A 15,955-nucleotide genomic window follows, 5' to 3' on the forward strand; every position below is an offset into this window, starting at 1 on the left:
AAAGTCGGTCTACCATACTCTTAGTATAGTTAACTCCAAACCAGGTCAAGTCGAACTGGATAATAATAAACACATTTGAGATCAAGTTAGGTTAGATTCACTTTGAATTTAGTTAAATCAATAATGTATCAAAACATAATAATTTTAACTAAGTCAAAGACAATCCACATCAAACCCATGTCAAACAATATAAAGTCAGGTGAAATTCAAATTATATTAGATAAACCTAATTAGACAAGTTGATCATACTCTTACTTTTCAATTAAATTGTAACTAGTAAAAAATATTTTAAAAAATCAATTTATAATTAATGTAAATTATTTAGGAATGAGTGTTAATTAATCTAAAAACACTAAAAAATATCAAAAGGGGTCCAGTTCACTTTGTTCTTTACCTTGACCTACCTAAAGTTGTTTGGAGGAGTGTTATTTTTTTTTTAACACATTCATTTTGTCAGCAAATACAAAAGAAAAATTAAAGATGAATTAAGATTAATCCATGATCTATTAATCAAACTAAGAACTCTAATACTATCGTAATATGACCCTAAGTAAGTTATTTCAGCTACTCTCACTCCCGACTAAATGATATATAATTTTTCCAAAAAAAAACACTATTTAAAAAAAATAAACAATACAAAAAATTATTGAAATCATTTTTGTAACACGACACTGTTCTAATTTAGAAAACTTGTACATGACAAATCAACCCCAATCATGAATACATAAAACGTCCGTTATCTATAAATAATATTAAAAAAACAGTTATAAAGTTTTATTTGCAAATATGAAACGAGTTTACCTGAAAATAATGGATGAGAAAGTTAAGTTGTCTATTATTTAGTACCTAAAGCGTTCCTTGAACAGGGTTTCAAAGCTGATACAATCTTAGTTTTCTAATTAACAATAATAATAATAATAATAAATGTTTATCCTTTTCTTCCACTGATCAATTCTAAGCCATTAGTTGCTTCCAAGTATCCATTGAGGTAATTTGAATAATAAAAAGAATATTTTAAAATTTTGAATTACCCATTTCAAAAACATGGGGAAAAAAAATTCTTGATCTGTTTGAAATACAATGTAATTAAATTACAAAATCAGAGTTTCAAAACCACTTAAAATATATTCTATAATATTCCACTGGGAAATTTAAAAATTAAACCTTTTAGAGGGATCAATCATTTGAAATATTTTTTAGATTATTTTAAAAATATTATTTAATGTGTTTTTAAATTTTATTATAAGTTATTACTGAATCATCAAACCAAAATAATTAAAAATAAAATCTAGATTATTTATTTAAATGTATTTTGAAGCTCTAATAGTATTTTTTTTTCCTTTTAGTGGGGGAGTACGAGAAAAAGAAACCACTCAAATACAGGAAGAAATTTTGATTTATGAATAATATATCTAATACTTGTTTACTAAATTTAGTATGGGAAGAAAATCAGTTGATTTAAAAAAGATTTTTTTTTTGAGAAATTAAAAAAAAAGTTTGTTAAAAGTTGAAGTCCGAAACTAATAATGAAGGCGCAGAATGTATGGTCCAAAAGCTAGGGGGCTTGTGAGCCCAAGATAAAATACTCCTTTCTTTTTCATCAAAAAGAACCTCTCAATGTTCACTCCCACTCCTGGACCTAACCCAACTTCTTCCAATCATCCATCACCTTTTCATTCTTCTCTCTCTCTCTGAGGGCCCATTTGTAATTCTCCACAAATTTTTGTTCATCAAATAAGATATTTGGATATGATGTTTTGTCAATTTAACACTTATTATCATTATGGAATGACGCCATTCTTGAATTTAGATTTAGGGCAAATTTTAGGTTAATTATTGCTCTGCTTCAACTGCACCACTCATTCTTCCTATCCCTTTTCTAAAATTATAATCATGTGATATACAACCTCTTCTTCATGTTTTCTTATTCTTAAACACACTTCAAATTATGTCAGATTCAACTTCAAAGCAATTAACAAAACAACTATATCAATTATTATTACTTTCTACATATTATTTATTGCGATCTTATATAATGTAAACATGATATTTTTTTATCTCTAATGCACCTAATCATTTCCTGAGATATTAGATATCGTTCACTGATGTTAACTGTATTATTTTTAATATGATTTTTTTTATTAGTCGGTAAACGACAAATATGCAGAAAATTATGATGATCAAATTACTATTAAAATTCAGAATCGAAAAAAGGAATCAGCTATGTGTGACGTAGAGTGAGTGTGAGAGGGAGACAGTGAGAGTTTTCGTAATGTTTATACTTGCTAATAATTTTTTTATATATATATTTTAGTGCCTGTTTAGTTTCGCATTCCCAGGCATAGATGCGAGTCAATTTTGGGTATCTTTTTCCTTTACTTCCCACAATTTCGTTATAAAACATAAATAAATGACGCAAAGCCAAACAAAAACAGTTGATTAATAATTTCTTTCGTTTTATTCGACGTGTGGTTTAAATATTTTTTGTGTGGTTTTTTTAATGAATTTTCATTTATTTATTTCAATTATTATTATAATTTTTAAATAAATATCATACTACTGTAAACTATTTCACTATCCGTCATAAATCAAATAGACAAGAAAAACATTACTGAACAACAATCGATGCATGGCAGATTACAAACAATTAGGTAAACGGAGACTTTGGTATTTTTAATTATCCGTAAAAGAAAGTATAAAAACATTTTAGGAAAAGTTTTGTACTCATTAACTTATTTATTTTTGTTTAATTATATTTAGGAAAACCTGAACTAATAGATAAAATAAAATGGAGAAAATTACTTTTGTTAAAAAAGAGGTAAGTACAAAATACCCTAAACGTTAACTCTGGTGATTTTGACCTCGGTGACCATGGAATCTTGATACAAAATTTTCATTACGATGTTAGAAAATAATATTAATAAGATCGTATATTATTTATATATATTATGTAGATAAATATATAAAGTAGTTATTATTTTCTTTCCCTAAACATATAGGGTCCCCATTTCAAAAAGACAAGTTGAAGAACTTATGTGATTCTCAGCATTTGCACAAGAACCAACCAATCAAAGTGACCTTCAAACACTTTTGAAAGAAAACGGTGTTCTTTGTCTCATTATCGGCAAGCCCTAATAATACCATTAATTACCATTATTTTCAGTTTTCACAAAACCAATCATGTTCCTTCTTATATACATATCTATATCACATCATCAGGTAAACCTAAAATTACTTTATCTTTCACAATTAACAAAACGTAAATTAATCAAACAGAAACCGGAAGAGATAAAGTGGCCATGGCCGGAGAAGATCTTAATTAATCAAATTCACAAATTCCAATTACATGCTAATTAATTATCACGGCTCAGGCTCACTGGCCACTGAGTTGGACTCTCATCGCCCGAGTCCACTCAGCCGAATCATCGCCCAGAAAAACCAAAATAATTGTCTTTAACTACCCATCCCTCACAACCTCGTTAACTACAATAATAAATATGACACACACAAAACTTATATTCAGTTTCATAAATAGTTTTAGTATTATTATTTTTTAACTAAAATGAGAGTATTATTTTGATAAATCATCAAAATATTACTACAGTTTTAGTTAAAAAACAGAACTAAACTTACTTAAAAAACTGTGTTTTGTGTTTTATGAGCAGGGGAAACATAAACACTACACTCTAGACAGCGGTGTTTATGTGGCTTATAGCTTTTACGATAAGTTTTATATATTCTAATAATTTTATGGTGCAAACCCGAACCGGCTCGTCACCCATCGAACCCGGTCTGGCTCCAGACCGCGTCACGAACCCGGCTCAAGTCTCGGCCCTTCAACGTGCGGCCAACGCCTTCAAACACTGAATTCGCCACCATCTTTTGGCTACGCGCCAAGTACTCATGCGGTGGCTCCATCTCCGACTCGTCATCTTCCTCCTCGTCGTTCATCGACTCGACCGAGTCCACTCGGAGAATCTTGCTCCAGTCGGGCACGTTCACCGGCGCCGATGTCGCCACGTGGCGGCCGCGAGGAGTCGCTGCCATCTCTTCACGCGCGCGGAACTGATGCACGATCCTCTGCGACGAGCCACTCGCCGGGGCTTCAAACGCTAACGACAGACCTCCCACGCGCCGGTGGTCCTCCGTTTCGCGTGGAATCCGCCGCCTGTAGTTCCCGTTGTTGCTTCCGGAAGAGGCGTGCGGCTCCCACTCGCGCTCGACGGAGTCATCTCCGGTGCTCCAGATATCCTCCTCACGAAGCTCCGACGGGTCCAAGGCAGCTGAGCCGCGGCTGCTCGAGTAGTCGTAGGTTCCCAGGAAACGCTCGCTCCGGCTGGTCGTTAGTTTGCGACCTTTGGCCATATGCGGCGGCGGAATCGATTGCGCCGCCGCAGGAGATTTGATCGGAAGTGGCTGACAAAAATATTTACGCACTTTTTTTACCTCTGGTCTTGCGAATCCATTTCTCTGATGCTTGAGCTGGGGGGCACACAGGTGCTACTTCCTCTGTATATATAATGTTTGTTCGCAATTTCATTTGAATTTGTATTTGGGGTTCATTTTCTCTGAATTTACTCTGGTGTAAGTAATGTTACGGTGACATGGAATTTAACTAATGGCGACGACAGAGTTAACGTTGAAAAAACATATTATTACAACATTACGCGTGTTGCCGTTGGTGGCACGCGACTGTGGCGGGGCGTGGGATAACTCGCCAATTTTGCGAGAGTGAAAAAGAAAGGCACCACCGTGTCTGTCATGGGTAAAAGTTTCTATTTTTGGGATTCTATTAGACCATCACTCTGGAACATATGAAGAGGTATTTTTCCATTTTTGGTCAATAGTAGAGAGTTAGAGAGGCTTCGCTCATTTTTCATTGCGGTCAAAACAGAGGAAAAAGAAAGATGCAGAATATTCAGGTTTTTTTTAGTGGTCTCACACTCTCACTGATAACACTTCTATTTATGTTAATAAATCTATTCTTAATTATTGTTTATTTTTACTTTGTATTTTTCTTTTTTAATCTTTTGTTCTGAAAGGCATGACATCATTTCTTTATCTATGTTTTATACAAGAAAGAGACGTGAAAGGAAAATAAACATTTTGTCGTAACAATTTCTATCTCGCTTGGAATATGATTGAACACCAGCGAGAGAAAACAAAATACTTATTTTACCTTTTTTTTCTCCAAATATTAAATAAATAATGGAAGAAACCAAAAATTCTCGTATATTATCAGTGATGTAAATGCCATTCAATACCGTTATAATTTTTCTTTTTTTAATCTATCAAACAATCGAAAAAAATATTTTACCATTCTAATATTATCTTCTTATTCAACCAAATGACCAATGAAGGAATGCTTGAGTCTCTGATTCAAGAATCAAATAACCTAAAAACTTGGAGAGCGGAATATGGGTGAGTGGTCCTTTATAATAGTACAGGAGATTCTATCAAGTAGAAAAATGACAAAAATTAACCCAGTTGGTTCGAAAACACAACGTGTCATTGAAGCATTTAGAATGAAAAAGTCCAACTCGTAGTAGATTTTTATGTTCTCAAAAAAAGGAAATTAGACCTAACTATATATTAATGGTATGAAAAATTGTTCTAGAAAGACAGACAGATAACCTAATAAAATATAATTTTCTTAATGTAAACATTTTCAATAGTATTCAATCCTTTTTATCAATGTTAAGGACCATGACACATACCTTTTTACTTGGAGAAATTTCGTCACGACCTTGCAACCAGCATTATGCAGCTTTTTGGTGCAGTGAAATCTATTAAGACTTTGTTTAACAATACGTGTAAACTTTCAAACTAACAAGTTTTCAGGTAATTGGTCAATTTATATGCACAGATTAGATAACATTTTTTAAATTAATGTTGATATATTTAAAAAAAAAACACGCATAAGAGTCAAATAACAATGATTTGTGTTTTATGGTCCTATAAAACAGAAGTGATTAAGGTGAGCAAACTTATAAAACAAATTTAACAAAATACATATGACCTGTATTTGCATTTATAATTGTGTTTACTTGTATATCTAAATTTTAATGTATTTGTATATTATAAGATAATCTCCAAGGATTATTACATTAATTGGGTATTAATTTATTTTTTGGAAGTCTTGTACCGTGTTATATTAATATATTATTGTTAATATTATTTTCAAAACTTTTACAACACTTACACTTTAATGTTTATTGACATGATATAATATTTTTAAGATAAAAAATAGTTTTTAAATTTTTTGTAATCATGATTTTAAATTTTAGTGTCACGTGGATATATTTTAATAGTTTTATATAAAATTATGTCTTAAACATGTGAGATTGAGTATGACTTTTATATTTAAAATATTCTTACTTTTTTACCTTTTTTTTTAGAATAAGACATAATTAAAATTGTTTATTGCGTTTAGCTCGTATCGAACATTTAAATTTCAATATAAGGATTATAAAGTTGTTGAGATCGATTATATGAAAACAAAATTTATAACACACATTCAATTGATCGAGAACTTCGTCAAGTCTGAGCATCATGACTAACAAATTATTGAGATTTTAAAATTAAGACTGTAATATGCATATTATAACTAAAATAATGATGTGATTGGACTTTAATAAACCTATCAAAAGGTAAAAGTTCGCCAATGACACTATAAATAGAAGACATGGTAAGATATTGAGATTTTTACCATCTGCATTTATTACACTCTGACTCACCTAATGCTAACTTGAGCATACAATGTCTTGTCTCGAGGAGCTCAACAACTTTGGCAAAACCTTAAGATAAATGACAAATTCATAAACTCTAAGAAGATTATTGTTGCCTAAGGATAAAGGTGATAAATAATTATAGTATTTTATAGTTAAATAATTTTTACATTAAGAATATCATTTACTTGTAATAGTTAGATTGAGATTCTTAGCAAAGTGTTATATATATATATATATATATATATATATATATATATATATATATATATATATATATATATATATATATATATTGTCAAAGATGTTATGTTAATATTTTTTTACTAGTTGTAGTTGGTGTTCTTGGTCATTTATCTGTAACTTTTAAATTTTTGTGTGTATGTATAACTTGTAAAATCATAAAATAACAATTATATTTACCAAAGTTATCAGTGATAAATTTCTAAAAATTAATAATTAAAGTGTTTGACATTATTGACACAAAATTCACATGAGTGGTTAGAAGGTAAAGTGATATTAAGAGGTAAAAGTAAAGTCAATAATCTCCTACAAAATCACTCCACGCTTAAATTTTAAAAAAATGTAAGAAATATTTAAAACCGAAGTAAAACATGCTCATTAAGGTTCCTAAAATCTCATATAGCAATAAATGGATGAAAGAGTAATAATGTTGATTTTACCGGTGTCAGCTAACAAGATCTTAGTGGTGGCTTTCAGAATTCTTGTTAAATTAAATATGATTATATGTTGTTGATAAGAGAAATTCATCTAAAAAACCTTCTGACACTTGAGTTAATATTCTATATGAAATATACCGATCGGAGTTAATGGTTATTCATAGGCAATTATTAGGTATTAATAGGTTAGATTACCTTACGCTTTACAAATATACTGTATTAATTATTTATACCGTATTAATTATTGATTATTGGGTTTGATTCCCAAACTCTATAAATAATACAACTGATGTCAGGTACAATCATCTTTTACTATCCCGGGGCCTCGACATTGCTACTTCAGATCAATACCAGGTTTTGCAACAAGAGTACAAAATTTCATAATAATTTCTAAAGATTTTGTTTTGTTGAGAACTTTCAGTAACTTTCAGTCCTACATCCAACCTTGTGAGATTTCAATACTTTTTATTATAATTTATAAATTGTAATTTTTATTTTGTTTAACTCATATTTTTGTGAGTAAAAATATTCTCCACAAAGAAGGTTCAGAAATGCGTTCAACTTGGTCACGTCACGTTCTACCAACTCTTAATTTTAAATTATAAAATATTATGCACAGTATGGTTCAGAGCTGCGTTCAACCTTGTCAGATTCTAACAACTCTTAATTTTAAATTATAAAATATTATGCACATGATGGTTCAACTTGGTCAGGTTCTACCAACTCTTAATTTTAAATTATAAATTATAAAATATTATGCACAGGATGGTTCATAAATGCGTTCAACATGGTCAGGTTCTACCAACTCTTAATTTTAAATTATAAATTATAAAATATTATGCACAAGATGGTTCAACATGGTCAGGTTCTACCAACTCTTAATTTTAAATTATAAATTATAAAATATTATGCACAGGATGGTTCAGAAAGGCGTTCAACTTGGTCATGTTCTACCAACTCTTAATTTTAAATTATAAAATATTATGCACATGATGGTTTAGAGCTGCGTTCAACCTGGTCAGGTTCTACCAACTCTTAATTTTAAATTATAAATTATAAAATATTATACACAAAATGGTTGAGAAATGCATTTAACCTTGTCAGGTTCTAATTTTAAATTATAAATTATAAAATATTATGCACATGATAGGTTCAAAAATGCGTTCAACCTTGTCAAGTACTACCGACTCTTAGTTTTAAATTATAAACTATAAAATATTATGTGCATGAAGATTCAGACCTAACTTGGTCAGGTTGTACCAACTCTTAATTATAAATTATAAAATATTATGCACAATATGGTTCAGAAATGCGTTCAACCTGGTCAAGTTCTACAGACTCTTAGTTTTAAATTATAAATTATAAAATATTATCTACAGGAAGGTTCAGACCTCAACTTGGTCAGCTTCTACCAACTCTTAATTTTAAATTATAAAATATCATGTGCAGAAAGGTTCAGACCTACCTTCAACTGTGTCAAGTTATAATGGCCGCTCGGGGGAAGTCAGAAAAATGACTTCAGAAATCCCCGCTCAATGCAGGAAGTCAGACAAATGACTCATGCCTCAAGCCGCTTAGGGGGAAGTCAGAAAAATGACTTCAGAAATCCCCGCTCAACGCAGGAAGTCAGAAAAATGACTCCTGCCTCAAACCGCTCGGGGGAGGTCAGAAAAATGACTTCAGAAATCCCCGCTAAATGCAGAAAGTCAGAAGAATGACTCCTGCCTCAAGACCGCTCGGGGAAAGTCAGAAAATTGACTTCAGAAATCTCCGCTCAACGTAGGAAGTCAGAAAAATGACTCCTGCCTCAAGACCGCTCGGGGGGAAGTCAAAAAAATGACTTCAGAAATCCCCACTCAACGCAGGAAGTCAGAAAAATGACTCATGCCTCAAGATCGCTCGGGGGAAGTCAAAAAAATGACTTCAGAAATCTCCGCTCAACGCAGGAAGTTAGAAAAATAACTCTTGCCTCAAGCCGCTCGGGAAAGTCCGAAAATGGGCTTCAGAAATCCCCGCTCAACGCAGGAAGTTCGAAAAAGAACTCTTATCAGTCAACTACTCAACAGGTTCGGTTTTGTCAGGTCCCAATGCCTTTTTCATTATAAAATATTGAAGCGTTTACTTTATTTTATTTAAAAGCATATTTTTTGGAGTGAAAATCTCTTGCACAGGAAAAAGTGTCAAAGAGAACTCTTAGCATTTTCTGTTCATTCTAGGGAACATATCCAAAGAGAACTCCTAGAGTTCGCCGCTCGATACAGAGAGCAATGAAGACTTAAAGCATCGAAGATAGACTCCCTAAATACAACGTGAGCTACCTATTTTAAAACTCATAATAATCCCTACGCACCTCTTTCGAATAAAAGAGCTTGCTTGGGCTTGGGGGGCTTATGTTCTATATGAAATATACCGATCGGAGTTAATGGTCATTCATAGGCAATTATCAGGTATTAATAGGTCAGATTACCTTATGTTTTACAAATATACGGTATTAATTATTGATTATTGAGTTTGATTCCCTAAAAATATACTGATAACTAATGGACTTGACCGCCACAAACTCTATAAATAATACAACTGATGTTAGGTACAATCATCTTTTACTATCCCAATAAAATATAGACCTCTTTATGAAACATATCTGACTGGAGCGTCAGAGCGTCTTCTGCAAGTCAACAACCCATTGGAGTGGATCACGTTCTCGGAGAGGATTAAAGATCAAAAGAGAGCAAAGCAAGGAAGGACGACCGACCCAAGGACCAATTCAACCGAAATAGTTAATAAAATAATTTATGATCTTTATAAATATAGTGAATATGAGTGACTATGAAGTGAATATTCGTGAGTGAATACTAGTTGTATTTAGAGATGACAACAGGTCAGGTCGGGTATAGATAGAGCTTACTCGCAACTCAAAAATTTAACCCGCTACCCATACGAGTACCCATTTCAAAAAAAATCCGCAGATACCCACAAATATAAAAAAATATAATTTTTTATTTATATGTTTTAAAAATAAAATTTAAATAAAATTACAAAAAGTATAAAATATAATATAAATCAAAATAAATTGAAATTAAAGTTAAAATTTAATTAAATTTAATCTAATAAAATATATATTAAATTTATTTTAAATTAAATATAAATTAATTTTTTATTTTTTTGTGAGTAACGAATGCTCGCTGATCGGATAATATAATATTCACACCCAACCCGTTTATAAGCGGGTATTAAAATATCCACTACTTATAACTCACTAGTAATAAATACTCACAGGTACCAAATATCCGTCCCATATTTTATCAGCAAGTACCCGCGAGTGCGAGCTTTTTTGTAATCATAATTGAATTTATAATATGAAAATGAAATGTGGGTCTATATTCTCAATTAAATAATACTCATATAATAACAATTTAGTTATTAATAACCTTATCACAACTTAACACAAATAATATGCATAATACTAAATTGTGGATATTAATTATAATATATAAATATTGTCACAATAAATATAGGTTTGGATGGATAGAGAAATTAATATACTTTTTTTTATTATATTCTTTAATATATTTATTGAACCTCACCAAAACAAAAATAGTTTCCAAGAAACATTACCATATTAATAAATAAATGATGAAGTATATGAGGTTAATTGAGATATGATCCAAAACCATATTCACATTATTATTATCCTTTAAATTTTAAATTTATTTAGCTCAATATAAATAATATGTAAATTAATTATTATTGATGTTTTTATTTTGGTTACATAGTACATATAAAAATTGAATTAACCAAACTACTGCACTAACTTCTTTAGTTAATTATCAAAAAGAATGTTTATCTCGTTATTTACCTTTTTTTTTTATCATTACTTGTGTGTAATATTAGAATTTGAACATTTGTTTTGTATGTTATTGTAAAAGGGTCGAAATATTCCCAGTGTTTCCATTAATATATTTTTTTGTTGTCGATTAAAAAAATTACCTTAATTTTCAAGTGCAAGGGTTACAATTTCTAAAAAATAGAAACAATTTTTTTTGGATTTAATATTTTGTAATTTTTCTTCTTCTTCTATCATTCTTACAATACAATATGAGTTTACCAAATACTATCACATGGGTTTGAAATTGCGAATTTTTTATATAATAACAAGGAAAATAGAAGAGACTAAAGTTTCAAATAAAAGTTAAAGGGAAATTTATATTTAATTTAAGTCACATTATCCATTATCAATAAGAATTGAGAAGGAGGGAAGAGTATAAATCACCTGGAGAGAATAAACATTCATCGGACAAAAATCAGAAGTATCACGTATTAAATATGCTTCACCTTAAATCAGAGAGGGTTAGTCCCTACACCACCACAAATTGCTTCCTGCACCACCACACTTTTTTTAAATTTCAAAACTATACTTTATATTTTAAAATATCCTACACCTTCTCTTTTTCTCTTGAACGGATGTCGACATCCGTTGAAGAAATTTTTTTTCAACGGATGTCCCACATCCGTTTAGTTTTTTTTTTATTTTTAAGTTTTTAGTTTTTTTAAGTTTTTAAATTAATATATAAATATTATTTAATTTTTAAAAAAATTATTACTTAATTATTTATAAATTAATTTTATTTTATTTAATAAAATAATTATTATTAATTTAATTTATATATTATTATTTAAATAATAATCAAAAAAATTTAATTTTATTGTTATTAATAAAATACTTGAAGAAACAATCCAAAAGCAAAAATCTGCATTTGAAATCACAAAAAATCTATTCCAGCCACGCTCCATCATACTGCAAGAATAAGAAAAGCTTTTCCTGCATCTCTTAGCATTTCTCCCTACACTTCTAAATTTTCTTAAAATTTTAAAACTATTGTCCATAAAAAAATAATTTTAAAACGGATGTGACAATCCGTTAACAGATGTCGCCACATCCATTGAAGATTTTTTTTTTTAAATATAAAAAATAAATTAAAATATAAAATATGTAAATGGATGGATGTCAACATCCGTTGAAGGTGAAACGGATGTTGACATCCGTTTTAAAGAAGGGCAAAATTGGTATGGAGTGATGCAGGCAGGATTCTGTGATGGTAGAGGGAGCAACTGCCTAAATCGGATATATAACACGTTTTTTTGTTGAAATATGTGCCTGATAACGGATGCAATTGATCTAATTATTGACTTTTATATAAATTTAAGTATGAATAAATAAATTATAAATGATTTTCTTATTAAGTATTTAAAAATAATAATCACAAAAAATATGTATTAATACGAGTTACGAAAGGAATCAGTTGTCTTCGTAGACATGGTATATTATGTTATCAAAACATTGGGAAATAGTAAATAAACCGTTGAATTCTAAATTATATTTTTAAGGATAAATAATATAGCTTCATTGACAATAAAAATTTCCACACCCTTTTCTAATAAAAAAAACTGAATATATAATAAATTTATTGACTTTTATAATAATTACATTAAAGATATTAAAATGTCTATTCGAGGTTTTTTATTTCAAAATTCTTTCACATAAATAAATAATAGAATGTCGTGTGTTTGGTGTTACGAATAATCAAGATACGTGCACGTACACGCCGATTCCAAACATCGACGGTGAAGAAGACGAATGTATGTTGTGTTTTATTGACCAAAACTATTTTATTTAGTAAAATAATAAAAATCACTACCGCAACTAATTTACGAGTCTATTTTACATTTTTGAAGAAGTTAATCTTTTTGCTATAATACATATTTGAAATTTTGCGATTAAATTATGTACATTCAGTTTTCATTTATATTGTTTAAATAAAAACTACATTTAAGCGTAATATATTAGTTATGTGAGCTAAGCAAATTATAAACATCTAAATGCACGTGTTTCTCTAATAAGAGAGTTCTTAATATCATTTATAATTTATTTATTTATGTACTATGTCTATGAATGTTGACTCTGTCAGTGCCACGTAGGAACACAACGACAGGTTGCAATTTTTTTTTCCGTTGAAAAAAAAACTGCATTGGATGAAGAAATTTGATAACGATTGCAATGACGCTGGATTTAACCTTAGCAAATAATTGGTGCTTTGGAAGATTATAGTTAAACTAATCCAACTTTAATCCAATCATAATATAATTTCAAAACAAAAATATACATAAACATTCTTTGTCACTTCTATTTTCATTATTATGATTATTTGAAATGCCTCTTTCCTCAATTATTAATAAAAATGGGTAAAATCATACTTTTTCTCTTTTATGTCTATTCAAAGTTTTATTCTAGTTTCTTTTATTTCCATTTTTAATTGTTGATGACATCACGATATTGAAATTGTTCGTTCAGTTTAGGCAGATAAGCTACTAACTCAAAATGCTATCAATTAATAAATAGACAATTAAACTGAAGCAGAAATAAAAGGTATGATAGGTTTACTAATGAAAACGATTGACAAAGAAAAGGAAGAGTAAGGGGAACCATACAAATTCTAGATAATTGTTTAGATAATTTAACAAAGAATAATTGTTTTTTCTATACATTTACTTTCGTGGAAAACATATACATACATGCGAGGTATCATACTATACAGGAATAACTTTTATTAGTGGTTACACTATTAATCGTTTTATTTTTAAAAATATTTTTTTGCCAATTTAATTACCAAGTTATAATTTTATATTATTAAAATTACTTGCCAAAAGTAATTCATATTTTAATATAATTTTTAAAATAAAAAATTGTTACATCAACCAATAATTTTAATACTATAAACAGGATTAGTCTTCCGATTTGATAAACTGTGATAAGGAAAAGAAATTATATTTTAATATATTTTAAAATACATTATTCAGAAAATTAATTTCAATTAATATGTACACACATACATTCTGCAAAATGAATTTTTAATTTAAAAGTATATTTCGTAGAAGTATAATTGAGAAAAAGAAGTTATTTATATCTATTTATATTTTTTTAATAGTAAAATATTAGTGTTAATTATTTAGTGAAGAAAGTTGAACATACAAATTTTTCTCATTTTACTTTTCAAATATTAAAAGAGGAAGAGTTCTTTTCAATTTTCTTTTGACAAAAATATTCCTATGGTTATCTGTATGTAGAATCCATAAGTGATAGTTAATTCTGGTAATGGATAATGAATATTTTAAAGTAATTTATAAATATGTTGGATATGGATATCATATTATTCATACGGTAAATATATGTTATTTCACAATAAATTAACATTAAAATTTAATTTATATTTTATTAAGTTAAATTTAATTAGAATTAAATTTTAATTTATATTTTATAAAATTAAATTTAATTAAAATTTAATTTAATTTATTTTTAATTATATTATATTATACTTTTATTTTTTATTTTACTTTAAAAATTTATAAAATATAATTTTAAATATTTACTGATATCTATAAATTTGCAAACTTTTAAAAATTTGTTAATAATTTTAAAATTGATATCCGACAAATAACACAACAGGAATAGAATTTATTTTGGGTTGAATAAACCCGAGTTGATCGATTGTTATCTTTACTCCTTTCTAGTTTGTACTCTTAAGTCAATTTTATAGCTTCCAAACAGAAATTATTGAATGATTTATTTACATGAATATAATTTAATTTGTTTTATATGTTTTTTTAAGAGAAAATATAAATATATAATTTCAATTTATAACAAGATAGATGAATGAACTATGTGAGTTTTATGTGAGTTTTTAGTATAGTTAATGATTTATAGTTGGAATGTGTCAGAATCATTAAAAACGCACCCAAAACCCCTCTGAACGGACGCCAGGTGTCAAGCAATGAGGATCTGGAAATCAGATAGTGGAAGGCAGGTGTCGGCAGATGAGCGGACGCTCGTTTTGACGTGGGAAGTAAAACTGATTTTTTTAGAAACTTTCGTCACACTCTCTGCATGCACCCTTCTTCCCAAAACTCTGAAATTCTCATTTTCTCCTACTTCTCACTAAAAGCTCTCCCTTCTCTCTACCAAAACTCACCCTTTCTTTTCTCCGATCACCATTCAGGCACCATAGAAGCACTTCCGGCGTCCTGAGCTTCATTTTGAACCGAACAATTTCGAGTTCTGAACTGGTAAGTTTTCCCTGTATTTAGATGTTCGTTTCTGGCACATGCAAACCAAATTCTGATTGCATGATTTCATATTGTCTGAGCCATTGTTTGGTCTCCTATTGTCTGGTTAGTTTTTGAAGAGCTGTTGAACGTTGAGGGTAGAAAGAATTGTAGTCAGGCGAAACCTTACTTCTGTCTCTAGGACGTTCGTTCACGCTCAGAGGTAAGGAAAGCTTATTTAATTTAATTTGTATGTTTATGGTGATGCATGAACGTTCGTTGTGTTGTTAAGTTAAAGTGAAGCATGATTGTTGAGATATTTGACTATATAAAATATGTTGGTTATTATGTTCTGATGTATGAGGAATATGAAATGTACTATGATAAAAATGTATGAAATTATGAAGTTATATGTTGAGAAATGAGTTTGAATATAAATGAATTCTGGAG

General features: G+C 29.3%; 1 protein-coding gene across 1 annotated transcript; it reads right to left on the reverse strand.

Annotated features, from left to right (window-relative positions):
* Positions 1–3,285: 3,285 nt before the first annotated feature.
* On the reverse strand, positions 3,286–4,501 carry LOC108342302 (uncharacterized). The gene has a single exon (XM_017580062.2). It carries the CDS (start codon positions 4,363–4,365, stop codon positions 3,775–3,777), a length of 591 nt encoding a protein of 196 aa, XP_017435551.1. The 5' UTR covers positions 4,366–4,501; the 3' UTR covers positions 3,286–3,774.
* Positions 4,502–15,955: the final 11,454 nt, after the last annotated feature.

Source organism: Vigna angularis, chromosome 6 (genome assembly GCF_016808095.1).
Source record: "Vigna angularis cultivar LongXiaoDou No.4 chromosome 6, ASM1680809v1, whole genome shotgun sequence".
Taxonomy (NCBI): Eukaryota; Viridiplantae; Streptophyta; class Magnoliopsida; order Fabales; family Fabaceae; genus Vigna; species Vigna angularis.

Excerpts from the sequence above, each read along its gene's own strand:
- LOC108342302 (XM_017580062.2), bottom strand. The coding sequence starts at position 4,365 with ATGGCCAAAGGTCGCAAACTAACGACCAGCCGGAGCGAGCGTTTCCTG.